This window comes from Coturnix japonica, chromosome 1, assembly GCF_001577835.2.
Source record: "Coturnix japonica isolate 7356 chromosome 1, Coturnix japonica 2.1, whole genome shotgun sequence".
Taxonomy (NCBI): Eukaryota; Metazoa; Chordata; class Aves; order Galliformes; family Phasianidae; genus Coturnix; species Coturnix japonica.
In genome coordinates this window covers 74406045-74432151 of record NC_029516.1, presented here as the reverse complement: position 1 = coordinate 74432151, position 26107 = coordinate 74406045, and the positions used below count along the sequence as shown (strand labels likewise).

General features: G+C 43.7%; 2 protein-coding genes across 4 annotated transcripts; one reads left to right on the top strand and one right to left on the bottom strand.

Annotated features, from left to right (window-relative positions):
* Positions 1-849: 849 nt before the first annotated feature.
* Positions 850-17287, bottom strand: CCDC191 (coiled-coil domain containing 191). The gene is given in 17 exon segments (XM_032447516.1): positions 850-2268; positions 3430-3584; positions 3926-4078; positions 5219-5362; positions 6475-6576; positions 7736-7818; positions 8456-8550; positions 9047-9513; positions 10472-10638; positions 10688-10773; positions 11512-11702; positions 13744-13900; positions 14705-14928; positions 15421-15599; positions 16104-16229; positions 16799-16997; positions 17162-17287. Coding segments are annotated over 17 exon segments (2793 nt in total). The 5' UTR covers positions 17270-17287; the 3' UTR covers positions 850-2111.
* On the top strand, positions 17285-26107 carry QTRT2 (queuine tRNA-ribosyltransferase accessory subunit 2). 3 transcript variants are annotated; one of them, XM_015875713.2, is made up of 8 exons: positions 17285-17394; positions 17658-17713; positions 17802-17878; positions 18935-19144; positions 19789-19988; positions 22613-22764; positions 24164-24284; positions 24976-26107. In XM_015875713.2, the coding sequence occupies exons 3-8, from the start codon at positions 17804-17806 to the stop codon at positions 25232-25234; spliced, it is 1017 nt and encodes a 338-aa protein (XP_015731199.1). In that variant the 5' UTR covers positions 17285-17394; positions 17658-17713; positions 17802-17803; the 3' UTR covers positions 25235-26107. The 3 variants fall into 3 exon arrangements, with proteins under 3 accessions (XP_015731199.1, XP_015731187.1, XP_015731178.1); XM_015875701.2 differs by having other exon boundaries at positions 17366-17585; positions 24167-24284; XM_015875692.2 differs by having other exon boundaries at positions 17366-17585.

Here is a 26107-nt window from a genome sequence, read left to right as displayed (position 1 = left end):
AGAATCTTGGTCAGAACTACTATGAACAGATACAAGAAAATCCTAGAAGATCAGAGTATTGAAGACAAAGAGCAGTTTTCAAAAGCAAGTGCTGACTCACCCCTCCCCAGAACCTAAAGTACAGTCATGCTCCACAGAAGCAGCATTATTTTCACGGCTGGTGAGTGGGCACGAAATGCACAACTATGGCATTGTTGGAGGAAGACTCCACAGTTCAGTAAACTAGATGCACTCCTGAGCAGCCAGTGCTATACAGCACCCTTTTAACACCTGAGAGATTTAGCACTGCTTAGCCTGTGGCTAGCCTCCTTGGCTCAGTCCTCTGCAAGAGCTATCACCCTTCTGCAGTGCTTGTTTCGCCCTCTGCAAGATGAGTTATTCAACACTCTCAGCTTGTAGCTTCCTCTCGCAATCTGCTTTTAATGCAGCCAGATGGTCTGCACTCGCCCACACTCTATGTAGGCACCTTCAGCTCCCTGCGCTTGGATAGCGTGTTCATCTGACCTGCTGGTGGTCAGGTCCACCATCTGCCCTGGGGAGAGTGGTAAATGTTAACGTTCTTAGGAGGAATGCAGAGGGAGGCAGCCTGGGTATGGCAGACATCTTTAGAAAGGCGCTGAGAATCAGCTGGGTGGCCCAGCTTGTGTGAGAGGGGAGGCTCCCTGGCCAAACTGCTATGGGTTCTCTGCACATCTCCTGAAACGAAAGCTGCCTAAGCCTAGGAAACTGGCCTATCCTACACTGCTTAATCAGGGGTGCTTAGCTCTGGTCCATGTTCCCTAGACATGGACTTCAGTCTAGTGCCATTCAGTCAGCTTCTGTCACGTTCACACTGAAAGTTTGATTGCGCTCATTTCAGATTTGGGTTTATTGAAAACGTTCAATGCATGTACAGGATTAAAAAGAAATTATCCAGTACAATAGGTAACAGTAGACTGCCCTCTTACTTACATTGCCCTGGTATTTTCTGTATTGCCAGGTTATTTTGGAGATAATCAATTGGCTGGTGCACCGCTACTGTGAGAAAAGGTTGAGGGAGTTGGGCTTGTTTAGCTTGGACTAGAGAAGGCTCTGGGGAGACCTCATTGTGGTCTTCCAGTACTTGAAGGGTGCTTAGAAGCTGGAGGGAGCTTCTACACACACTGGTAGTGACAGGACAAGGGGTAATGGCTTTAAACTAAAACAGGGTAGATTTATGTTAGATGGTAGGAAAATATATATATATTTTGTTACTCAGAGGGTGATAAAGTACTGGCATGGGCTGCCCAGAGAGGTTGTGGATGCCCCATCTCTGGAGGCATTCAAGGGCAGGTTGGCTAGGATCCTGGGCAGACAGATCTGATGGTTGGCAGGGGGTTAGAACGGGATGATCTTCAAGATCCCCACTAACCTAAGCCATTCTACAGTAAGAGGTTCATAAACCTGGAATAACCATTTGTCACCAAAATCAAAGCACCACACCTCTGAACTGGACAGCACCACAAACTAGACAGGTTTTAGATTATCCATATGTGATGCTGTGACCCAGTCTGTTAGTAAATAGGATTTGCATAAACAGCTCTCTCTTCACCTCCTCCCATCCAAACTTCCCTGGCACAATTAGCTGAAATCTGTTCTTTGTGTGGCCAAGTTCACAGCAGTGGTTAGCAGGAATCAGCTGACAGTCAAGTCTATGCACTCTGGTCAATTTGTCATTCTCTGAAGTACTGGCAACAGGAAAGCACCAGGTTTCTGCTTAATAGGTACATTTCAGTTCTGTGCTTCCTGAGGTGGGGGTGGATTCATGTCAGGACTGCAGCTTTTGTGTGTGGAAATGGTTTTGGCTTGAAACCCTGTGGTTCTGTAGGCCTTACTGCTAGCAGCCCATAAATCCCTATGGAGAATTCATGCTTGGAGGATGTCATGGGGAAGAACTCTCCCCCACGTCCAAAAAGTAAAATCATCAAACTGGGTTCCATGTACCACCTGGTTTGTTCTGACCAGCAGTAGCCCCAGGGAATTTGCTCTGGCTGTAAGACTACCATTTGCACTGAACAGGGCTTCACATCTTGAATTTGTTTCACCTGGAAGAAAGATAACGCTGAATAGAATGAGACCTTTTGTCTGTTTTCCTAGTCTCCTTTCGGTTCATTCTGCCACGTTTGGAAGTCAGGAAGAATTTCTGCTACTCTCCTTCGTAGCTGGTTCCTCCTTTCCTCTCTCTCTCTTTCCTTTTTCATTAGTAGTGGGTACTGCCTCCAAGCCTTGAATGCATCAAGCACGAGTCTCCTGAAAGAAATGAGGGCTGTAAAGAACAGAGTTTCTAGATGCGTGCCTAGTACATCAGATAAAAGATGACTGCTATTTGAGGGGGAATTCCCCCGAAACACCTGTGGGATTTGACAGACAGCTGGACTCCATTTCTTATCTAAGTTTAAGCACTTCACCAAGGTACTTGCTCTGGGTTCCCACGTGATTTATATGGAGCAACCATCCCTTTTAAGGAACAGCTCACTGCTGAGCTCTGAACTGCCTGTTGTCAGCCACTGGAGGAAGAGGTAATGAGGCAAACCACATGCCTTGCTCCTAACACAGGTCACACTATAGAATGAATCCAGTCTCTTCCTGCATCTGACTTCTCCCCAGCTCCTCCAGTTTGCTGGGTTAAACCATGCCTTATTCTGACCTTACGGACTTTGCAAGTTAGAACAGCTTTGCTATATCATGTGATCCTGGCAGATCCTGTTTGAGGTGTACACAAGCACATCCCTATCAATGACTGTGTGTGGCTGATACACATTCATGGGCAGGTAGGTGAACATGTTTCTGTTTTCTGCTAAGCTTTGACGGTAGTTCATTTCTCCCTGCTAAAATGCACAGTTGATGCAGCTGTGGGACAATGAGTGAAAATGGCTGCATCTGGCTTCAATTGTCACAAACAGTAGAAGTTTGCTGTGTTTTTTCCTGTCAAATCAGGCTGATGATGGCAGAAACAGAAAGATTCCCTAAGCAGAGTTTCTAGTGAATCAACTCTGGATTTGTAAACCAAAACATGCACTGTGGACAAAACAATACAATGTGATTCCTACACAATCATTGCTTGGTAGAACCGTACTTAGAGATTTTCTGCGTTTAGCAGAAGCTGCGTGGCCCGATCTGCTAATCAGCTTAGAAAGTTTCAGCCACTTAACTGCTTTCACTGTAGTTTCTTCCAGCAGGTTTAAAAGTCATGCAAAGGATATGACTAAACTTCCTTTTCCGGGCTGTATGGACTTTCTGCTGATGTTGTTTGTGCACAACACAGAAACAAAATACCAGCAGTATATAACCCACTTCACATAATCTTGGGGAGAAGATCACTGCCCCATCAAAAGCAGAGTCTCTAAAATATTCTGTGGGGTAGAATTAAACCTGTGTATAACAAAACTGCCGTCAAGGGAATGTGCTTACTTGTTCCAGTGTTCAGTAGCAATCTTCAGCTTCTCCCTTAAGGTGCGTTTTTCCTCCATGATCAGATCAAACCATGCCCCAAAACACTTCCTCTTGAGGCAGACTGCATGGAGAGTACTTGCTTTCTCCTCCAGAGCCAAGAGGTAATCTCTGTACTGGGGAAGGAAGACAGAGGGAGGTAAGAATGGCAGCTTTTTCCCAATTCCCCATCCCAGTAAGCACATACAGAGCAGCGCTGAGACAGTGGATGTGAAGGGTAACAGGAATGGGAGTTGGATGAAAATCAGTGGGAAACAGGGACAGAGTGTGTAAAAGTGGATATGGGGAGCGTAGGAGTGTCCTAAACTGAGGAGAATGATGGGGAGTGAAGAGCTGAAAGGCCTATGAGAAAGGGAATGGTGGTGCTGGAATGAGGATAACATAACCCAGCAAAGGCTGTGCTGCAGGTATGTAAAGAAGTGTGTAATGTTGTTTCTCCATTGTGGAACAGGCAAACCTTTAGCCAGTTCCTGAAGCACCATCTGATCAACATGTGGGAGAAGAAGTCCTCAGCCTGAGACACTTTCTCCAGGAGTCTCTCTTGGGTGTGCTGGAACCAGCTCATCAGGCATTTCCTCTGCAGACTCAAGCAGTGGTGCCTTTGGGCCACCTGAACAAAGGCAACAGAAAGGGCAGCTGGTTACTCAGACTAGCATGTGTGTCCTGAAACCAGACTCAATAGTATATTACCCCAGCTCTTGGAGACCACAGAAATGCAGTTATCTGACAACTGGAACAAACTGCACAGCAAGTTCCCAAAAACAAGGAATGCTGAGTCTTTCCTAGATAGAATCCTTTTGAATTTGATACACAGTTTGACCTGTTGTGGAGCAGAGGCACAGCCTAGCAGTTTAGTCTGACCCAATCCTTAAGGCTGAACAGCAGGACGGACTTTCAGAGCATCTGCTATCCCTCTGCTTCTTCCCAGCTGGACACCTATGTGAATTGGGTTGAATACTCTAAGTAGCTCCTGTGACTTAAAATGGAAGCTTGCCAGTTTAGCCCTGGGCTTTGGCTAAATCTTCAGGATACAGTTGAGTGTTACTAGTCTACCACTACTAAATTATGCCAACTCGGTCACATACAGTGACATTGTTTTGTTATCAAGATGTATGTGTCAGGGTCTCAGAAGCTACTAGTTATTCTGCACTGAAGGTGTGGCAAGGCTAGAACCGGGTGTCTTTTGGTCACTTGGATTACTACTTGTGCCTTACCTCCAGCAGTGCCCAACACTGTGCCAGCACTGCTTCCAGGGAGAATGAAACTCCTAGTGATGAGCTGGCATTAACTAAATACAACAGCTTGGCAGTATCTTACTAACTAGCTTTGCTGTGATCTGTGGTGCAAATGAACTGGCAGGCTCAAACCATATCATTTTTTTTCTTTTTGGCTTTATTATTTGTGGGGGGTAAACTAAATTCTACTGTGTTACTGGCATTGAGTCCAGTGGCAGTTCATACTGCAAGCAAGTGTAAGCTAACAGAAGATGACTTCTCATTAGATTGAGATTCATTCTTTTCTCTGTCCTCTTGGCTTGTGTTTAACCAGCTATAAATGAGAATATAGAAAGCCCGCAGGTGTGATGACCTTTCATGATTATTGTCATGTGAGTTCATTTAAAGCCCGAATGTAGGGCAGGGTGTGCAAGAATTTTTGCTTTGCCCTAAAAGCCCGTTAAGGTTTCTGCTACATCCATTCCTTTTCCCTTCCTTCTATGGCACCAGACCTTTCCTTTATCCTCAGCACTTACCATCAGGTTTTCCTTGGCCTGCTCCCTTAGCTTCTTCCATGGCACCATTCCCAGTTTTCTCAGTAGGGCCTTCTCATAGTGATCTCTGGCTTTTTTCTGGAGCTGCTGCTCTTTCTCCAGCCTTCTCTGCTTCTCCAGCTCTCTCTACAATATGAAGAGTAGTAGTTTTAATTCAGTCAGGATGAAACGAACATTAAGGTTGTTGTGTTGGAGGTGGAGTTCCTGACAGGAAGTAAGGCTCTGCATTATCTTTAGCAGTGCAAACTAAACATGAACCAGTAAGCAAGCTGTCTTGAAAGTCCTCATGGAAGAAGGTGATATATCTAGACATTGCCTTGGGCTGTATGTGAACACAGAGCCTTCCCTCAGCACTGCAGTCTGGTGTTACAGTAACATTCCAATAGTTTATGGCTGCCAGTAGTGCTGACGTAACAACCTCCTGCTAGGCCCTCATCAATGTGAAGAGGGGTGCTTTGGTGAGCTCGAAGGGTAGCTTTCTGCACTTATGAAACCAGACTGAAAACTTGTACGAAAACAACTGTTTTATCCAAGGGACCCATCACTTAACCTAGCTTAAACACAGAAGAATAGGGAAAGGTATGTGGGTATTATATAACTGTACAGTATTTTGGTTGAGACACAGAGTTAAAGGTTAAACATTCTAAAACAGTCCAAGTAGAACAGTATTTATAGATTGGATTCCTGTGGGATTTCAAGTGTGGTGCTGTTTGGGTTACTAGGGCAGCTCGTTTGTAAGTAACAAGATTGATGTGGGGCTATTCCTAGGCTGCTGGATATTGCTAGCTCTAAGGAAGGGATGATTCTCATTCTTTGGATGGAAGGCTGCCCTTGATCCATCTGTCAGGCTTGTTTACTTCTAAATTGTGTGTTTGTGACTGGTATTATCGCATTGCTGGAGGAGCCTACAATTGGAAGGAGCAGCCTGAGAATAGCCCAAACACATCCCCTCTTTGGGGGTTATGTGGCCATAGCTCAGCACTGGATGTTTACCACATGGGACTTCTAGGCTGGCTGCTGACTTGGGGACAGTATATACCTCATGCATTTGGCCAACAGCCCTTCTAAAGTTGCTATGAAGGGAGATGGTGGTGAGTTGATACATTTGGTGCTAGGGCATGCTTCTCTACTAACAAAGATCTTTAGTTCACACCATTGGGAGCTGACTGAGTGCAAGTGAGTAATGGCTCTTCTTCCCTATCCTTGCTAAAGTTGGAGAGACAGATGTGTTTCATCACCAGCTTCTGCTGCCTCTTCTCCTCTCGTCTTTGTTCTTGCTGAGCTTTCTTTTCCTCAGCCACCTTCCTCTGACATGCTTCCTCTTCAGCCTTCAGCTGGGCCTTGGAACACATAAAATAGATACAACTTAGTTCAGTGTATGTGACCTTTTTGGAGAACACAGGAGAACATTCTTCTCATTCTGACTAATATCTGAAACTCCAGAATGAAGCAGACTTTGTCACATACTAGACATGATGCATGCTGGACAAAGAACTGTGTGGAAGAGAGAGGACAGAGGAACTGTTCTTTCTACTACCTGTACGTGGCCATCTTTCTTTGCTCTAGGTTAATATTCACCTATAACCCTTGTCAGTCTCAACTTGCTTTCATTCCACAAAACTCTTGCTCATATGCATCAAAGGTCTAAAACCCACACCACCAGTGCATGATTGCAATGACTGTGCTTCCTCTAATCTTTATGATCACTAGCTGAAGAAACCTACCCTAAAACATGTCTGCCCACCCTATGGTTAAAGCATTATCTAAGGCTTGCTTAAGTTTCCATGTATGCATGTGCATCCTTCATGCTTGGAGAAGAAAGAAACACTGGTTGTTTTAGGACCCTGGTTCTTAGCTTTCTATTCCTAATGCAAATTAGTATTAATGCTCTTAGTAACAGATTTAATGAATGCCTTGAAGCTAAGAAGGCTCCTCTGTTAGATGTGTATAAGAGAATTTCTATATTAGCTATGCAGACATTATCAGCATCTTCTCTTTTCAGCAGAGATTTGCTAGAAACCAAGGTGCAGGATTTTTACTAGGTTAGACAGCACGTCTTCAAGCTGCATGCAACCAGAAAGGAAAAACAGGGAAAAGAAACACCCATCGTTTATCAGGTCCAATCAAATGGATCTTTGCATCATCGTCCACTCTTCCCATCCTTGGCAAGGACAGTTAAGGTCATAAGCTAAGTGTGAAAATGTACTGGAAGGTGGCGAGGGAGACTGCTTCTAGAATTGCAGCTGCATCAACACAAAGTGATATGCGATATGGAAAGGTAGTGGGTTCCCTGAATACAAGCGTAGCAGCAACTCTTTTTTTCCTTTTAACTTTTTTCTTTCTTTTTAATGTATGCTGGACATCTGCTGTCTGACAAGCTGTAAAACTCCATTTAGATACTAAAGGGCTTTTTCTTGGTCCCTGGGCTTTTGCGGTTAGAACAGCATTTTTTGTCACTAAAATAGTGTGGAAGTTTTTCATGTTTCCCACTGTCCATACCAGTCTTTCCTCTTCTCTTTGTCGTTTCGCTTCTTCTAGTTTCCTCCTCCGTTCTGCCCGCTGAATTGCTCTCTCCTCCATAGCTACAGAAACAAAGAAGACATAACGCAAATGAGCTACAGGGCAATGGTACAAGTTTGGTGAACATAGAGGATGCCCTCTTTGCTGCCAGGTCTCCTCTTGACCTAGCAGTGCCAGCACTAAGGAACTTGTTTTCAGCTGCCTCTGAAAGCTGACAATGTCATGAAAAAGGAACCCACAAATCTGTATAAGACTCAGGACTGCCCCATTTAGTGTCACTCCACCTTCCTTGGTTGATGGTCACAGCTATGAGGATGGATTATGAAAGGAGCTGTGTCCAGAAGTTTCATTCCAGTATTTCCTGATTGGGTGCCAAAGATCAAGAAACCTATTTAGCAGCAGTCACAACAAGGTCTCCAGGAAATTCCAATTGCTTATTTAAAGAGTGACTGCATTACAGAAATTCTCTTCCATGGTGACACAGAGGTACTCAGTTCAATTAGCGTGAAAGTTTTACAGATGCCAGACTTAGCCATGAAAACAGCTTACTCTCTCCCAGAGCTGGTCAGGCTAGAAAATAGTGTTAAGTTTTACTTGCATACTGTTCTCAACCAAGCAAGGTTGAGGTAAATAAACACAAGTTTACATGAGTTTTTGAAAGAAGTAGCCTAGAATGGTCTTTGCTGCATAGAAAAATACCTTTCACTATGGGATGAGCTGAGGTTGGCTGGCTGGAGGGCCTCTTGCCTGGTGTCGCTGCCTTTGTGTTCTCTGGCTCCTGAGAAACAGGTAGACTATGAAGAGTAAAGAAATTAATCAGTGAATATGTTGTCTTGAGACTACCACCTATGACTGAGAAACAGGCTTATAGTTTCTGTTCTCCATTGTGCTGTGTTTTCATTGTAGGTCCCTGGTATACCTTTCTTCTGCCCAAAATCTGATTAATTCTCACATTCTTACAAAAGAGATGAGTACCCAGAGCTGTTGCATGTTCTGAAATATTGAGTATGACAATCTCTCTCTTAACTAAACAAATCTACGCTGCTACTATATGTAACACGAATGTTGCCAATTCTAAGTAGACCTTGTATAGATCATGTGCTGTCAAGCAATTGCAAAAACAAAGGATGGAGAACTGTGGCCAGACTGATACTGCTTTGAGGCTGTCTCTGCTAAGAGGAACAGCACATAGCACTAATATGATGGAAATATTCCTGTCAATTTGTGTTTCTACTTGAGTAGGAATAAGACATGATGACTAATTGAGCGTGCTTTATCTAGGACCTGTACCTCAAGGGGGTTGCATTCTGGCATCTGGATTGTTTTCTGCTATTCATTTTTTTCTCCCTGGTTTGTGAAGCTGAATCAAGTGCCTGGGCTGCAGCTGTGGCTTGCACTGCCTCTTCTTTTGCTCTGCTCAGCCTCTGATTTTCTTGCAGTTCAAGGATCAGCTCTTGCTGTTTCTGAAGCTGCTGCTTCTGCTCCTCAGTCAGATGTTCCTGGAAGGCGTGATGGTGCTCAAAACAGCTACCATAAGCAGGAGCTGTCTTCGGGCTGGGTGCCTGAAACTGCTTGGGAAGACCAGCTATTTCATTCCTGTACATTACCTGGTCCTGGGCACTCAGGGCTTCATGTTTTAGGGTGATCTGCCAGTCAAACTCAGGTTTTCTATAAGAATGAGATATGTGAGCAGCATCCCCATAAGAGCGGTCTCTGGTCTGGCCAGGTTCTTCCTGTATGAGGCATGTTTTGGTCGGCTGGGGAAGGGGGTGGGAAAAAAAAACAAAACAAAAACAAGAAGGAAGATTTGACATTAATTTAAAGCAAGCTTTCTCCCTTTCAGATGGGAGAATAGTCTATAAGGGGCAGCTACATCTTGCCTTTTCTCCAGATTTGATCAAATATTACCATGAAACTGGTGCATGGTGGGGAATCAGGCAGTGCCTCCTCTGGCACCTGTTTCTATTCAGAAGAGGCACAAGATATCTGATTTACTTACTGATTTCTAGGTCAAATTCCAAATTTGGTCCCATCCTTCCAGCACAACCTTTATAAAAGCGTTTAAAGGAAAGCACTGACCTACTCTGATAATATAAACACAATAGAAAATCAAATTTCACTGACACTCGAGGAAATGAAAAGCTTGACTTGTAAAATGTGTGAACGTGTCAGCTTTCATACTGGGTCCTGCTCTATAGGTTTTACAGACAGAAAGGAAGGGCAAGCTGTGACCCAACAAAAGAGAAGTTTAAGGAAGCAACCTCTGATTCTCCTATCCCCTTGTGATGTGCATTACCCTTAGATACCCACCGACACCCTTTTTTTCCCCCACACTTCTGAAAAACCAGAGCGCTGTACTGACATGACAAAAATCTCTTGTCATGCAGTCAAGTGTTATTCTTTTTCAGTCTAAGCAGGCATTAAAGATGTAACTAATCTCTCAGCAAAAGTGATCTGGGGGTGGGACTGCGACTCACAGTACATGAAGGGTTGTTCTCTGGCTGCATAAGAAATTAGTTATTTTTAAAACTCATCCGCTGTCCTTCACAGTTGCCTCTGCTCTTTAACAGTTTCCCTCCTGAACAGTTGCAGGTAGGTACTGGGAGGTAACCCTGGACAAGAAGCCTTCCTCTGGAACAGTGTGCTTTTTATTTCAGATTGCACAGGAGTACTGAATGTACTGGAATACCAGTAGATGAAATTACAAGATTTTACCTCGTCTTGCTGCAAAACTTGATGCTGGTTTACTTTCGCTGTCTCAGACTTGCTAACCTCCAGTGTCCTGTTCAAGCCATTCTTCCCCAGTGACACTGCCTCCAGCAGCTTTGCCATCTTCCTTTTCGTCTCCTCTCTCTTGAGCTGCTGCTTTTGACTGTGAGGTACTGTTAACATCACCTTGTGCAGATCCTAGCAGGAAGGGGCAGTGGTTACACTCTGCTTGGCTCCAGTGTTGCCATGCCAGAAAGCAGCAACGCAAGAGCCGCCGCTGGTTATGCTCTGCCGACAGTTGGTTTTTCCTGAATGAGAAAGCATTTGTGTTATGATAGGAATGAAGCATCTGCCAAAGCCCCACCTGGAACTGTACTGAGTACAGCAGGCCAGGCTGCGCCATCAGGCTCCTGAGTCTTTTTGTCATTTAACTCTGCAGGCCCTCTAGAGCCGTGCTGTTTCTCCAAGGAGGAATGGGAGGGCAGAAGTGATGCCCATTACTTGAAAGTAAACCTCCCTCTTTGCCATTTTGCATTTTCCTGTCATCCTTGGGCAGCAGAATAGGTGCTAAAGAGGCATTCTGTTTTCCTGCCAGCTGCAGAGAGTGGGAAGTATCAGTGCCTTGCCACACAGCCTCCCAGAGCCTCTGCAAGAACAGAATTTTCCCCTGCTGATAGGGAATTCATCCAACAGCCTCTTTAATGAAAGGTACTGGGCAAAATGATTTTGACTGTAATATCACTGAAGTAGGAGATAAGCCATATTTATTCTTTATTAATGTAGTTTTAATATTAGCTGAGTCCCAGAGCCAGCCAGCGTGAGATTTCCAGGAAAGATACCTAGAGAGAGAGAGAGTTGCAGAACAGTGCAAAAGCTCTTTTTTTCCTCTGCTTTCCTTTGCATCTGTGACACAGGGGCCTCTAGAAGACTGTAGGCAATGTAGCAGTTTTCTCAACAACCTGCTGTTTCCCTCTTGTTGCCTAACAACCCTTTGATCATTACCTGGAGTACTTGCAGAAGGAGGAATTTTAGTGCAGGGTTCCTACCTGTTTTGATCTTGAAGATGAACTTCTAATCGCTGTGTCTCCTGCTCTACCTTCTGGGCCCACGTGTAGTTTCTCCATGCTCGCAGGACCTTCTGTTGGCATTTCCAGTCTGCAAGAACTCTGGCTTTCTCCATTTCAATTCTGTGCTCCAGAATGAGTCTGAACCAAGCAGAGAAATGTCGCTGCATGCACTGCATGGGAGAGTTTAAAAAAGAAAACAATGAGCAAGATATTGACCGATACAAATGCCAATTCTTTCCATCATTCCCCTTATCTGACTTTGCTTTTAAGATTCTTTTTAGAATTCCCACTTCCTACAGATACCTTGAAGGTAAAAATAAATAATGCACAACAAATGTAGTCTAATGCAAAAAGTGGTCTAGAAATACCACAGGGTTCAATGCTTTCAGGTGAAATGCTCTCAGTTCACGAACTGTAAAGGAATGAAGTGAGGAAGGAATATGGAAACAATTTCTAGAGACAAGAAAGATGTTTAAATATTTAGAAAATGCCAGATTCTATAGGCAAGGGTGAATCTGGAAATAGTTAACAAATAGTCCATAGATATATTTATTGATTGTTTTTTAAATATTATTATTTCAACTCAGACAAAAATGGAGATGCTCCCTAGTGTAGATTTATAACATGACCTAAGCTCACCTTTGTTCCAGTAGGAAGCCAAACCGTTCCTCTATTGTGTAATCAGACTCGCTGCCTCTGGGGGTGATTTACATTGTACAGAACAGCAATTTGCTATCTAATCTCTCCATAATTCTAGCCCTGCCACTGCAGACACTGCTCATTTTGATCCTCCAAATGGGTCAAGTCGCAGGACTCAGCTGTTCCCCTTTTGTGATAATGCCTTGTATTAATTGCCTTCTTCTCAGTCACTGAAATCTCCAAATGGAGACTTAGAAAAAGGACAAAATGTCAATGCATTAGCTATTTCTTTCTGCTATAAGAAAATAATCAGCATCGCTATTGCTTAGCTCAGCTAAACAGTGGCTTTTCACATTATACCAGCTCTAAATTGTTCTACAGTTTCATTTAGGCTTATCTTCACAACTTCAACTATGCTGGAAAGAGGCTGTGTACTGCTAAGCAGCAGCCAAGCTTGAAGATGGTGCATGGGTAGATGAAGTAAGCTGGGGGAATAATCACAGTAAAAGCTATGGGATTCTTTGATTGTAGGGGGAAAAAAATAGATAAGTAGATGTTAATTATGACTGCTCTTTTAATTAAGAATGTTTTATGATGGATGGTATTCATACCTGAACATGGGGAAGTTTATTTCCCTTGCTGAAACAAGGATGTGATACAGGTAGATGTTTAACCCACAGCTGGCTGCAGCATCAGAAATGAGCAGGTGCATCTCTCTTCCTTGTTGTTATAAGGTCTCAGGATGATGACATTGAGAAATATCAAGGAGAACGTTTGAAATCCCTACATTTATACATCTATCTCAGGAAGACAGTGTAGTTGATTTCAGATGTAAAGCACTCCTACAGTTTAGCTACCTATGAAGTGAGTTATTATGGCTTTTCATCCAATCAGTTTCTCTAATCTCCCACTGACAGGTTGGTGGGTTCAGGATTCCGTGAGATTCATGTTTTTATTTCCCTTCAGTTTTGAGATATTTTTGAAAATAGGGGATTAACTGTCAATAAGAAGAGTAAAAGAAATAGCTTCCTACTGGGGATTATTGAAGTCTGCATGATTGTCTCAAGCTGTTGCAGTATTGCAGAATATCCTACTGCACCGAGTAGGAGTGGATTCTCAAAGAAACCATTACTGTAGATACAGTGGCATGCTTCAACTCTTGGAGACACAGCTCAAGTCAGCCTAAACCCTCAATACTTCCCCTTCCTACTCCCTATTCCTCTACTAGGATTTTCAAGGCAATCTTTAAACTATCATACCCTTCTGCACCACTAATTCCCCCTCCTTTTACTTGCTTCCTGCAGCTTTTCTGGATGTGACATCTTTTCCACACTTTTAAGCAAAATCTCCCACAGGGTACGCTTGAGAGCCAGACACATTGCATATGGGGGATCAAGATTTCTTGCTCCTAGTCTTACTTCTTGCCCTGGTTTTGTACTTTGCTGATATCACAAGCAGAACTTGGAAAAAGTAGGAAGAGATTTGATAACCAGGACTTTTTATTTCAATTTTTCAAACAGTAGCTGAAGGCAGGTAGTTCAGAGCCTTAGATAAAAGGATGGTGCTACTTACTCTCTGTTTATCGGTGTGAATTCTGCTGAGTAGCTCCTGAACCCTCCTCTGGTTCTCCTCTCCTTGCTCTTCTTCCTTCAGGTCCATGGGTGGTGACACATTAATAGATCCCTCCTGTATTGACAGTTTCTGGCTTTTTTCTTGCCTTTTCTGTTTCCTGTAAAGTGAGCAAACAACAAGATCTAATATAATGAAAATACTAGTACAGGTCTTACTCCACTTTTTGCTAATCTGATGAAGAGAGTGACCAATAGCACTTAGAAAGCTGCTGAATAACTCAGTCTTCTTAGAGAACAGCGCCAGTCAAGGTTTGGGATGTCAATGATTATGCAGTCTGGAGCATTTCCAAAATAAAACATGAAAGAGAATATAAAAAGATCTCAAAAATGGAACTGTATGAAAAGAGTTAGAATGTTAGGGCTGCCTGAGTACATAAATGGCATCTCTACAGGTCACATCTCTGTGGCAATCCAAGCTCAGCAAAAGCAAAGAACATCTCTCTGCAAAATTCTTAGCCAAGAACATAATTTATACTCTTATAGGAGAAGAGGTCTATTAAGTGGTAGGCTTTCAACATAGACTATTCTAGGTAGGCCAGCATTTCATTCATTTACTTCAGTATACTGGCTTTCATGCTGTATCAAACGCTAATGAGGCTGGCTATGGCTGTGGAATTGATGGAGAGAATGCATGGTATTGCAAATGCACTCCTGCTTTGTGTTTAAGCCTACATAACGGTAAAGGCCAGAGGGAATCTAACAACATTTTTAGCCCATCTTCTCTCTAATGATAAATTCTGCCACTGAAGTAACAGAGGGATAGAAGGTGTGGGAAGTATCTGAACACAGAGCAATAGAAAATGTTTCCTTTGGGACCATCACTTCTCTTACATTTACCTGAAGAAGCTACAAAGAGTTGTTCTTCCATATGGTTCTTTCTATGCCCCCCCCCCCACTCTTACATTCTCCATGCTTCTGCCATAGTTTGCCTCTTCTCAGCCATTTCCTTTCGTAGCTTCACCATTTCTCTCTGGATCTCCTCATCCTCCTTTTTTGCCTTCAGGGCCTTCCTTCTGTCCTCCTCCTGTATTTGAAGCTTGGCCTCAGACAGAATGGCTTTCCTCAGAGCCTTTTCTTGTCTCTGAAACTCTAATGCCTTCTGATGCCTCAGTCGATTTTCTTTTACCTGGGAAGGAGGAAATTGGCAAAAATCAAAATAGGTGAAAAGGCCTCAAGAATTTGAGCTTCACTGCAAATTAACAGGGTGGGAAGCATGCAACCCTATCTGTAGCTGGCAGTGATTGAACTGGTTGTTTTCAAACCACAAAAAAACTCAGTTCAAGAGAGTGGGGTTAAGCCAGCATTGCTTGATGAGAGTATACTTGGAAGTAAGAGCCATGTTAGCTTCTCTTGTCAGTCTTCAGAAAGGAGGAAAACCTGAATAGCTGAAATAGTGAAAATTCACCTGAACAGTGAAAGCTGACCATGCACGCTACTGTGAATGGCCAACATGGAAGCTGAAGCACAGTGGAAGCTAAGTCCTGAAAGAGAATCATAGTGTACTTGCCTCCAAGTCGGGATTTCTGAGGTCTGGGAGAGACTACCTAACAAGTGTCACTGAGTATTTACTCTAATCCTATAAACTTCAGTCTTATTCCTTTTAACTTTGCGTGCACACCTGCTTGTGTCTGAGCTCCATGGTTATTCGTGGATCTGCAGGTTTTTGTTCTCCCTCGGTGTCTTCAAGTCTAAGGTTTTCCACTATCCTACAGTTCACAGCTTCATTCTGCAAAAGATGCTGCAGGTACTCTTGGACAGAAGAACTTTCCAATTCATGTTTCAGATAGCTGTACAAGTCTGAAATGAGGAGTTCAGATTATCTCAAGCTAGTCTAAAATGAATAAATCCCTGCATCAGATTACAAAGCCTAATATAATTAAAGGGATCGCTTTTCCCAGACTGTGAATGCATTTCTGATGAAAGCAGACACACTGACTGTGCTCCATGTATCCCCAATGAGGATTAATCTACAGTATTCCACAGAACGTGCTAGAGCAATAACAACAGTTTGTCCAATTTTATCGCCTTGCCTCCAAGCATCTCAAATTGCTGTATCAATCTGATAGGCCTTGAACATACCCACAAACAACAGAAATACGATCTCTCTTTTACAAGGGAGATATCATATGTTTATGAAGTACATCTGGGCAGCCTTAAGTCCAGCTGCTTTAAGAGCTGGGAGAGAAAAATCTTCACCTATAATGTGGCTTGCACCTGTCAGTCTGAAAGCCATAAAGCCCATCTCTTTTCCCCAGTACATCCTCTACAAAAGAGCCAAGAGCTGTTTTGCTGTGCTCTCACCGTCAAACTGCTTATACTTCAAAAGGGCTGTAGGATTTTCCAAGACAGATCCAGCTTCCACTTCTCCATCGCTTGTCAGCTGCAGTTGCAGTTTGGACTTAGCCCAGTTACTGAGCAGCTCTCGGGCTATCACAGAGAAAGAGATTGATGACTTTAAAAAATATACGGGTAAGTGCAAACTAGCAAGATTCTTCCTCTGGAACAGTTACATCACATGCTGAGAAACACACTCTAAAATGTCCAGAAGCTGATCTACAACAGAAAATGGAATAGGATTAACAATTCCGTTCTCATATTCTTGATCTATAGAATAGGACAGTGGCAAACAGGAATTTCATCAGCTGCTGCAGTGCAAGTTGCACCTGTGAATGTAAAAGGAGGAAGCAGATGCTTGGCTGGGAAATATAAGCTTCTCATAACCTGTGTAAATGAGTTCAGCACTTTACTTTTTTCTGTACCTTTCTTTGCAGTGTGAGATATACGTAGATAATACTGTTAATCGAGATCAAGAGAGGAAAGCAAGAGCCCTCCCAGCTCTTCACACTGCAGATAAATTTCCACTGTTGATGGGAAATCACCTTATAATGTACCACAGTTTTAATTTTAAACGTCAGTAAGTGCTTGTAACAGCCCATCCACACCTGACTCAGGTGTTGGATCAATAAGGGGTTCCTCATAGGCAATGTATGGCTCACCTTCCATACAGGCCTCATCGCACTCTTGCAGCTGTTCCACAGCATCCAGCCTCGCTGCAGGATCACAGAACCCTCGTGGATACCTCGGCTTTTTAAGGCAAAAAGCAGCAGACACGGCATACTCAGAAGCTAGCTCCAGGCTCTTTAAATTAAAGATAAGGCAGACATATCTAAGAGTTGATATAAAGCGTTAGTGGGACTGTCACACAAGACACTACGGCTGTTAAAGGAGACAACGGTCGGAGCAGCCCTTCAGCCACCCGGCGCCATGGCTCCCCCTGCCGGTCCCAGCTCTGAGTGGCCGCCGCCGCTCCGACACGCTTCGTCCCGGCTCCTGCTTCGGTGACTCCTGCTATTTATTACCTGCGGGCCGGTCAGAGCGGCCAGGCGCCGCCAGCGGAACAGCCCGCCTCTCCGCCCCGCCAGCTCCATGACCGCCCGGCTGCCCACAGTGCTCCGCGGGGCCGCCATAGCAACGCGTTGCCCGGCCGCCGTCGCTCGCTGATGCCGTAACGGGAGGCGATTGGGGACAGCGAGGGAAGCGGCGGGGCCGCGTGTTCCTTCTCCTTCCGTCCATTGCGGCTCTCGTGATGCAGGTGAAGCTGTGCGGAGCGGCGGGCGGGCGGCTGGGCATGCTGGCTGGGCTGGGCCGGAGCGGGACGGCCACACTGGCGTTGCCGGGCTGCTTGCTGTACACGCGGACCGGCACTGCCCCGCATCTCACCCGAGATACGCTGAGCGAGGTCCGCGGGGTGCCCGCCGTGGCACAGCTCACGCTGCCCACCATGTGAGTAACGGCGGATCCGCGCCTCACTCTGCCACAGCGCCCTGCCTGCCTAATCTCCGTGTGTGCTTACAGGGCCGAGCTGCACGACGTCCTGGAGGAGTACAAGGAGGGAGCGGCGAAATTTATAGGTAAAGTGTGGGAGTTTGCTGCTTGTCGCAGCCGGGAGCTTGTGTTAGCTTTGTTTTGGTTCACTCCGCTCTGTTGATTTGCTCCCAGGTATGCCGGATACAGTGCTGTACTGCTCCCTTCAGGACCCAGTTGCTCCCTGTCCTTCTGGTTACAACACCAACAAGGTAAAGTGACTGTAAAGGCTTGAAATAATCTTAAAGTTCCCAAACAAGAGCTCCCCACATCTGTGTGGGTGTGTCTGGAGAGCAATAAGATGATGTTCATGCACTATACAGAAAAAGAACTCTCTGTACTAAGAAGGGTGTCACTTGCACACTTGTACCTCCAACTAAATAAAGCTGGAAGTGTCTTTTCTGAATCACAGAATCACAGAATTGCAGGGGTTGGAAGGGTCCTCCAGAGATCATCGAGTCCAACCCCCCTGCCAAAGCAGGCTCCCTACACCACGTCACACAGGTAGGCGTCCAGGCGGGTCTTAAATATCTCCAGAGAAGGAGACTCCACCACCTCCCTGGGCAGCCTGTTCAGTTAAGTGATGATTTGGATAGGACAGAGAGCTCTGGAATCTTGTGCTATGGTGGTTAGTATGGCAGTAAAGCGTGCATTTTGATTTATGTGCTGAACAGGCTTGCAGTGATGCCACTGATGAGCAGTAAAACTGCAACCCAGTCTTTGTAGGTATAGTCTGATACAAACCCACAAATGGAAAGAACATAGTGTTTCTGCAGGAAGAGGTCTCAGTAGCCCAGAAGCCTTGTGAGCCTTTGCCTGTTCCATCCTAAGAACATGCCAGTTTCCCACCTAGTGCATATGGAATGTGCTGGCTGCTGTGGCACTCACCTGGATGGGCAATTCCTGGTATCTGCTTAGATACAGTCAGTTCTGGATCCTGCTTGGATGCAATAACTTATCGTGAATGGCAGGATAAGCTTCACCATGTAGTTTTTTGCACTGCTCTATCTTAGAGACTTCTAAACACCTTGAAGTTGCTGTGCTACATGTGTTTGATGGTTTCATGAAAGAGTGTCCTGGAAATCCCAACTTGGTCGTTTCTCTTTCACTCATCTTGTCAAGGGCAACTGAATATCTGAGCCATGCTGCTGTAGATCTTATCTCTACGGTGTCTTTCTAGTATTTGGTGTTTCACCAGACTTCTCTCCTTTGGCACTTAAGATCTGTTAACCTTTGCATATTCTTTCATCCCTATTTTTCATCGACAGTCAGTATCCCTATGGGGTAGCTCAGGACGCATGGAAATGACAGCTTCCAAGTTCATGGACATACAGCGGGCTATTCAGCCGGACTGGTTCCAGTGCATTGCTGATGGAGACACTATTTCTGGAGAAGTTACTAGAAAAAGGGCCAAGAAGTCTGTGGACAGATCACTTTCCTTCCTGGATGCATGCCTTCAGCTGCTGAAAGAGGCACCGGTAAGGTCCCAAAGATGTCAAGACTGTAGCATTGCAGCTGCTTTTTGGCCTATGCTGCACTGTGGGTCAGTTCCAGGATGTGATTTAGTAGGAGATCTTGTTATACATATATATTAGAAGATGTGTAGGTGACAGCCCTAGAGGAGGTAAGATCAGTAGCACTGTAGGATTTCCGTCTGCCTTTCTCTTCTCTTAATAACTTATCTCCTGCTACAGAACAACTATTTCTACTAGTTTGAGAGAATTCCATTTTTTATATTATTCTGCTTTTTACTGTAGTGCATTTCTTTCACTTTCCTTTGTGCTGTGTACACTGGCAAGATAAGATCTTCTCATTCAGATCGAGGCGAGTCTTTTTTTTCTCTGAAATCTGTTCAATTCCAGGTGAAGGAGGACGTGCCAGAATATTCCAGTTCTTTTCAGAACTTTCAGAACAGAATCTTTTCTCTCCTGATCCTTTTCTGCCTTACAGTTGGACTTCACAGTGTTGTCTGATGATTCATCTTACATAGGATGAATCGCTGTGACTCTTTCAAGTTCCTGTGAACGCGTGGTTTAGGTAGCAAGCGTCTGTAGTCTGTGCTGTGAGATCTTGCATGTCTTTGGCAGAAGTCTCTAACACTTGTTGCTTTCTTCTGGGCCAGGAACTACAAGGAAGTGTCATGTTTGGGACAATTGAAGGTGGAGATGTGTTGGAAGAGAGGCTCAGATCAGCCAGGGAGACTGCCAAGAGACCCGTGGGTGGCTTTCTGTTAGATGGCTTCCAGGGACGTGCCATGGCAAAGGAGACCAAATTGAACCTGATTTCTTCTGTGACAGCAGAGCTGCCAGAGGATAAACCAAGGTGAGTTATATGGGCAACATCCTAAGAAGTTCACCCATCTTTTTACAAGGAGCATCTACAGGCTGCTGTGCAGTATCACATATAGTCACTGTCTTGCTCAGTGCTGTGTGTGTGCCAGGCCACTGTCAGGCTGCAGACTTCAACTGTTGTTTCAGTTTTTAGTTGCAACTGACACCAAGCTGTGCTCATGTTCTGGATATGAGCATTCCCTGCATTCAGAGAATAGTCAGATTTGAATTCAGGTCTTCTTTGTTTTTATGAGGAAGGATTATAGATGGGATATGTCTTCGCTGTTGTCTGAACTTGTTTGCATTTGGCCTCTGAGGCCATGGTTTTCTGTAGGTTCAGCTAGAACAAAAATTATCAACTCATTCTACAGGGGCTTCTTCTGAGGAAAAAAAGGTCAGGTTTGCAGTTCTGTACAGGCTGAGCTGGAGAAGAGTAGAGAGGGGTGCTAACAGAACTGGTAAGTGCTTACATGACCAGCGTGCTCTGGCCTGGTACCTAAGGTGCTGAGTCTGTGAATTACCAGAGCTCACACAGCCTGGCCAAAAGAAATTGCATTTTCTGGCGTAGTGTGGGAATCTCAGTATATTCAGTGGTTTTGGTTATGCCCGTCTGATTGATCCACGTCAATCTACACAGTATTTTCAGCATTCTTGACTTTTCCCAATCACTAGCAGTAACTAAAGGCTTCCAGAAGATGTGCTAATACTTACTAGTGGTTCAAATGTGGAGGGATTTCTTAGAACTGTGTTGAGTTTGCTAACTTTTCTATGAGTTCTGGGTTGTTCTTCTCTTGCTGCTGCTCTTGTATGGGGGGCTGCTTCTTTCATTATTTCCTGAAAGGAATGGCAAGGACCCCTTAGGTTTTTTTTGTAGCAGTGCTGTCCTCTGCTATATGGGCATTGGTTTGACCAGGTAGTGTTCAAAAGAAAGGAAAATATGAAAGCACTGTCTGGTGCTGCAGCTTGTTCATGCTAAGGGCTGCCTGGGGTTTGAATTTCCTTGACAATTAGAAGCTTTGCTGTGTTATTGCCATTTTGTCTGGTTTAACTACTTGCAAAGATCCCCTGGGAGCATTAAGTCCAATCTGCTCAGGTAACCTCAGTGGCTACCAGAGCATCTGCCTCATCTGTCAAATAGTTTGCTTGTCTGAGTAAGACAAGTGTTTCTGACCCTTATGTAAGAAGAAAGCTGGGTAGCCTTAGGGGGTCTTGTAAGTAACTTGAGTGAGTGTCAGATAGTCCTGCTTTCACCCTTGCCGTACTGGCTGGAGAAGCTGTTTTGTAGCTCTGTTCCACTCCAGTGTGAAATTCTCCAGAAGCCAAATGCTCTCACCCTCACCTGAGAAGGAGCTGTTTTTTTGTGTTAGTGAAATGATCTTATGAATGTGACCTTTAGGGTCCTTTTAGGAACCTAAGGTTGTAGAAATCTTTCTTATTCTTTTTTTTTCTAGTAGGGGTGGAAAACTCGCAAGAACAAGCTTTTGTTCTTGTCTGTACAAAGTTAAATTCTAGCAAGGGTTTTGATCACACATGCAGAGCTACTGCTTTAACTACTGAATGCTATTTTCTCCCTTTCATAAGAGCCTGAAGCAGAAGACACTCCCACAGTACCTCTTTCCCCTTCCATATTTGCGCTCATCAGTTTAATTCAAGTACTTAGAAAAGTGATTAAAAATGGCACCTTGTGACTTCGTTGATCAGCCCCTGTGTATTTTTCTAATTATCTGTTTAGATCACTGCCCTACATTAGCTTTTACTGCTGTCAGCTCAGCCACGCACCTTCGGGAGAGCAGGAAATACTGTGTTCTCCTCTGCTTCACCAGAGCCCTCAGGGAAGCTGCCAGCTAAATTTGGCTAACGGCAGGATTCCTATTACCACTGAAGGCAATCCAGCTGGGACGTTCCTGGCTCAAAATATTGTATCCCAGCAGATATTACAGCCCAGTTTTTTGACCAAGTCATTTTGGTGAATCAGAGACATTTACAGAATAAAGGCCATCAGTGAGGGTGAAAAGGTAGGCTTGACTAGGCAGAGTGTGGAGAGGAAGGAAGAAAAGACCTATGAACTTCTATTTCCAGTTACCCTTCTCCTTAGTGCATTCTGCTCCAGGCAGTTCTTCAAGTGCCTAGAGAACCCTGTACTGTTGGAAACATCTACTGCTGTTTCTGCTGGTCTAGGCTAAGTCTTTTCAGACTGTCTCCTGAGCAGTTACTGAGTAAAGAAGTCAGTGTATCTGGTACATGGTAATTATTTAGATTTAGAAAATATCTGTTCTAAACTATAGCTGTTAGTTGAATTTTGTAAAAGTACTTGTGAGTGTAAGAGAAACTAAATCACTACAAACATGATGAGTTTTTTTTCTTGGTAAATGGAGTGATTGTGCTCTCTTCCAAATGGCAAAGAAGGAAAAGACTCTTGTGTACTGGATTGGTTAGAGGTGTGGAAATAGTAGAACTGTGTGGGGCTCGGGGCAACAGACTGTTGTATGCACTTGATTTGTGTTTAGTGATTCCAGGGTTAACCTACGTGTGTTCCACATGCATCTTTTCCTTGAAGTATCTGTTTGCTTCTGCTTGGGATATTCTAAGATATATCTTCTTTCACATCTCTTACAGAATCATCCATGGTGTGGGCAAACCAGATGAGGTGCTCGAGTGCATTGAAAGGGGAGTAGACATCTTTGAGAGCTTCTTTCCATTCCAGGTGACAGAGCGAGGCTGTGCCTTGGTGTTTGGCTATGATTACCATTCAGATCCCAAAGCAGCAGGTAGGCTGTGTCCGTTTCATCTGGTAGTGTGGCAAGCATAATTCATGCCCAGGAGGAATCTGTGTTTGAGGGTTGTTTTGTCCTTGATTTAAGTGCAACAGCCACTGGAAAAGCTGGATTTCAACTGTCCAGTGTTGCTTTTGAAAGTGGGCTGTTTTGGTTGTTTCTGTAGATTGAACTGTGTATCTGTCCTCTGACACCACTTACAAATCTGTTAGTGCTAGCAGTGCGGGCTGGGCAAATGTATATGGAGTTCTGCTCTGATACTCGATTTCTGCATTTAACTGAATATTTGTTTGTTTCTTTTTAATATATATTTTGAAGTCCTTTTCCTTTATAGCTGACCAAAGTTAGGGATGCTGTTTCCCTGGGTAGCTTTCCTTTCAGTTCATGTATCCATCACCTCATATCAGAGCAGAATCAAGATGTTCAAAAAGCATTACCTCACCGGGCTGTGAGACGGGAGCATGCATAGCAGCTATTAAAGCATCTGTTAACCATTCTTCAAGCAGTCATCCTGTTTTGGACTCAGTTAATGTTTTTAATATGGAAAAAACAATGTTTTGCATTTTTCTTCCTAGGTGGTACTTGGTTTCTTTTCATGCTTGGATAATTCAAAACCAGATAAATAGAACAGAACATCTTGTTTCCTTCTGCTTGCTGTCATATTTTTTTTTAAACCCTTCTCTTTGTTTGTTGTTGTTTACCTCATCTCATCTTATTATTAAGCCAAAAGAAATTACGGGTAGGAATAACCTCTTTGTTCAGTTCCTGTGCAACACTCACTAGATGTGGATTGTGCAAACAATAACATTATTGATGTTTCCAGAAACATCTCCTGCTCGACAACAAGCCAACCTACAAAATTATGGGGTGTTTTTTATTTTTAAGGTAGACTACTGAATGCACACATATGGAACCTACATCTCCTGCGTCAGTGCTATCAGCTTCTTTTATTTCAATTGTTTAAAGGAAAAAAAAAGTCTAAATCTTTGAGCCGGATGACAGGATGGAAAGCAGAATGATTGAATGCAGATCAGTAGCCTGTTTGTTCTAACAGAATCCCAATAAAATCAATTTGTTCAGGTGACTGCATTTGAGTCAGCATGCCGCTCAGACTGGAAATATTTTATTAAGAATTAAGTTCAGCAGAGCAGCAAAAAGTTGTGCTGTTATTTCAGATCTAACTTTTCATTAAGTCTAATAAATGAGTTTTCACTTGTCTCTAATTCTGTTTTTGTTAACTAACCTATGATAAAGAAAAACGTTTGTTTAACTTGTGGCAAGAGTTCTTTCTTTTGGTATGAGAGTAGCAGAAATACTCTAATGTAGGATATTACTACCCTTCCTGTGCCCTTGCTGACTCTTGATTAAAGGTGGTTGTCTTTTTGTTTCATAGCAGCTGTAACACAAAATGGGACCCAGGACCTGGAGAAAAATGATACTGAAAAAGACCAGGAGGAGGATGTCAAAGCCGACCCGGAAATGACACCATTTGAGATATTTCTGAAGGAGAAAAGGTATATGTGTTTATCAGGAAAGAACCTACAGCTGTACCAGGCACTACTATGTATTTTGCCCACTGTATTTGTCCTCTATAGTTTCACGTGGTCAGTAGCTGGATGGGAGACTTCATAAAACACAAAACTATTGAAGGAAGTAAAGTACACCTAGATACTGAATGAAATGTCAAGTAGTCATTCTAGCTTGATATACAGAGCAGTATATGGCTGAAAGTGCTATCGTTTCCCTAAAGCCAGAGATTTTCATATTGCTTATCCAGCTGAAATGCTGTGGCCATAGCAATGTTCCAGCTGGAAAATAGTAGTTTGACAAATGCTGTCTGAGGATCATTTTGTTGTTCTGCATCTAACTTGAGTCATTTTCAGATGGTACATAGGTCACTCCAAAAGTAATGCCTCCTATATATTTCCATGGAGACTACAACAGACACAAAGTGCAGAATAACACTAATAGAGCAAATTCTCAGCTATGAAATATTATTTTTCAACTTTTTTTGTGCGTTAGTAGTCCACTGTGTTGATTTGTTCCATTCTCTCCCCACTCTGTGAGCATAGTCCATCTCACAGTAGCAAGGAATCCTATTCAATGAATCAGGTCCCTGCAAAGGCCATAGAGTAACTAGATAGTCTTTGTTACCCGAGTGGGTCTTCTTACTTTTGATGTTACCAAATGTGTCTTCCTCCCTAGATACTTTGATGATTTTCATCCTTTGCTGGAAGGATGTACCTGCTACTGTTGTCAGAATCACACTCGTGCATACCTCCATCACCTCCTTGTGAGCAATGAGCTTCTGGCTGGTGTCCTGCTCATGATGCACAACTTTCAGCACTACTTCAGCTTCTTCGGCGCCATACGAGATGCATTAAGAGACAACAAACTGGATCAACTGAAAAAGCTCATCTTCAGTCAGGCACTTCAAGGATCAGAAAATGCAAAGATGGACTAGTGAGTTGAGAGAAAATAGAGGATGTTGCAGCTTACATCTTTACCTGGTAGGACTGTTGAAACTTCTCTGCTAGCAGAATCACCTGTTAGGTACTAAAATGCCTCCATTCCTGGAGGGACTGTAAGGGGATGTTTTAAGATCTCACTTCCAAGCAGGGAAGGAAGATGTTATTCAAACGTCCCTTGAAGTTAATTGGCTTGGTGCATTCTCAGGCTATAGGGTAGCCTGAATAGCTCATAAAACCAATATGGACAGCTTTGTTTTTAGTTATTCAGTGGTGGCTTTCCATGTGGGAGAAGTCTTGAGTGGAATCTCAGCAGCTTTTTGGGTCTTTTGCCCCTCTTCCCCTGAAAATGCCAGTGATGTGGTCATCCCTTCATGCAGCACCTTGTGAGATCCTGCCTCAGCCCAGCACACTGCTCCTTGTGGACACTGCCAGCATCCATGTCCCCAAGAAGAACTTGGTTGGAAATGCTGCTATATTTAGTGGCACAAAGGCACTGTACCCATACATACTGCAGTGCAGAATGATCTCTGGGCTCTCCACTTCAGCCCTTTTTACCCTGTATCCTTTTCATCTGTATGAATTAAGATTTCAGTCCTTTACGGGTGTGTAGATGATCACGTACCATTTCTTTCCAGTACTGGACTTACAGCAGGCTCCACTAATGCCAGTTTGAGATGGAGCTGTGGAAGGGGTGTATCACAAGAAAAGGCTTTTAATCAAGATTCTGGTTATTTCTTATTTTGAGATATTGCTTTGTTCTGTCACATTCCTTTTATTCAGCTTTTTTATGCCTCTGATTTTGTAGTTATGGATTTATTCATTTTATATTGCAAAACAACAATAAATTATTTGATTTTTTTCTTAAA

Coding starts and splice junctions, on each gene's coding strand:
- QTRT2 (XM_015875692.2), top strand. CDS start 17,389: ATGCAGGTGAAGCTGTGCGGAGCGGCGGGCGGGCGGCTGGGCATGCTG. Junction 17,586..17,657: donor CAGCTCACGCTGCCCACCAT/GTGAGTAACGGC, acceptor GTGTGCTTACAG/GGCCGAGCTGCACGACGTCC. Junction 19,145..19,788: donor AGCTGCTGAAAGAGGCACCG/GTAAGGTCCCAA, acceptor CTTCTGGGCCAG/GAACTACAAGGAAGTGTCAT.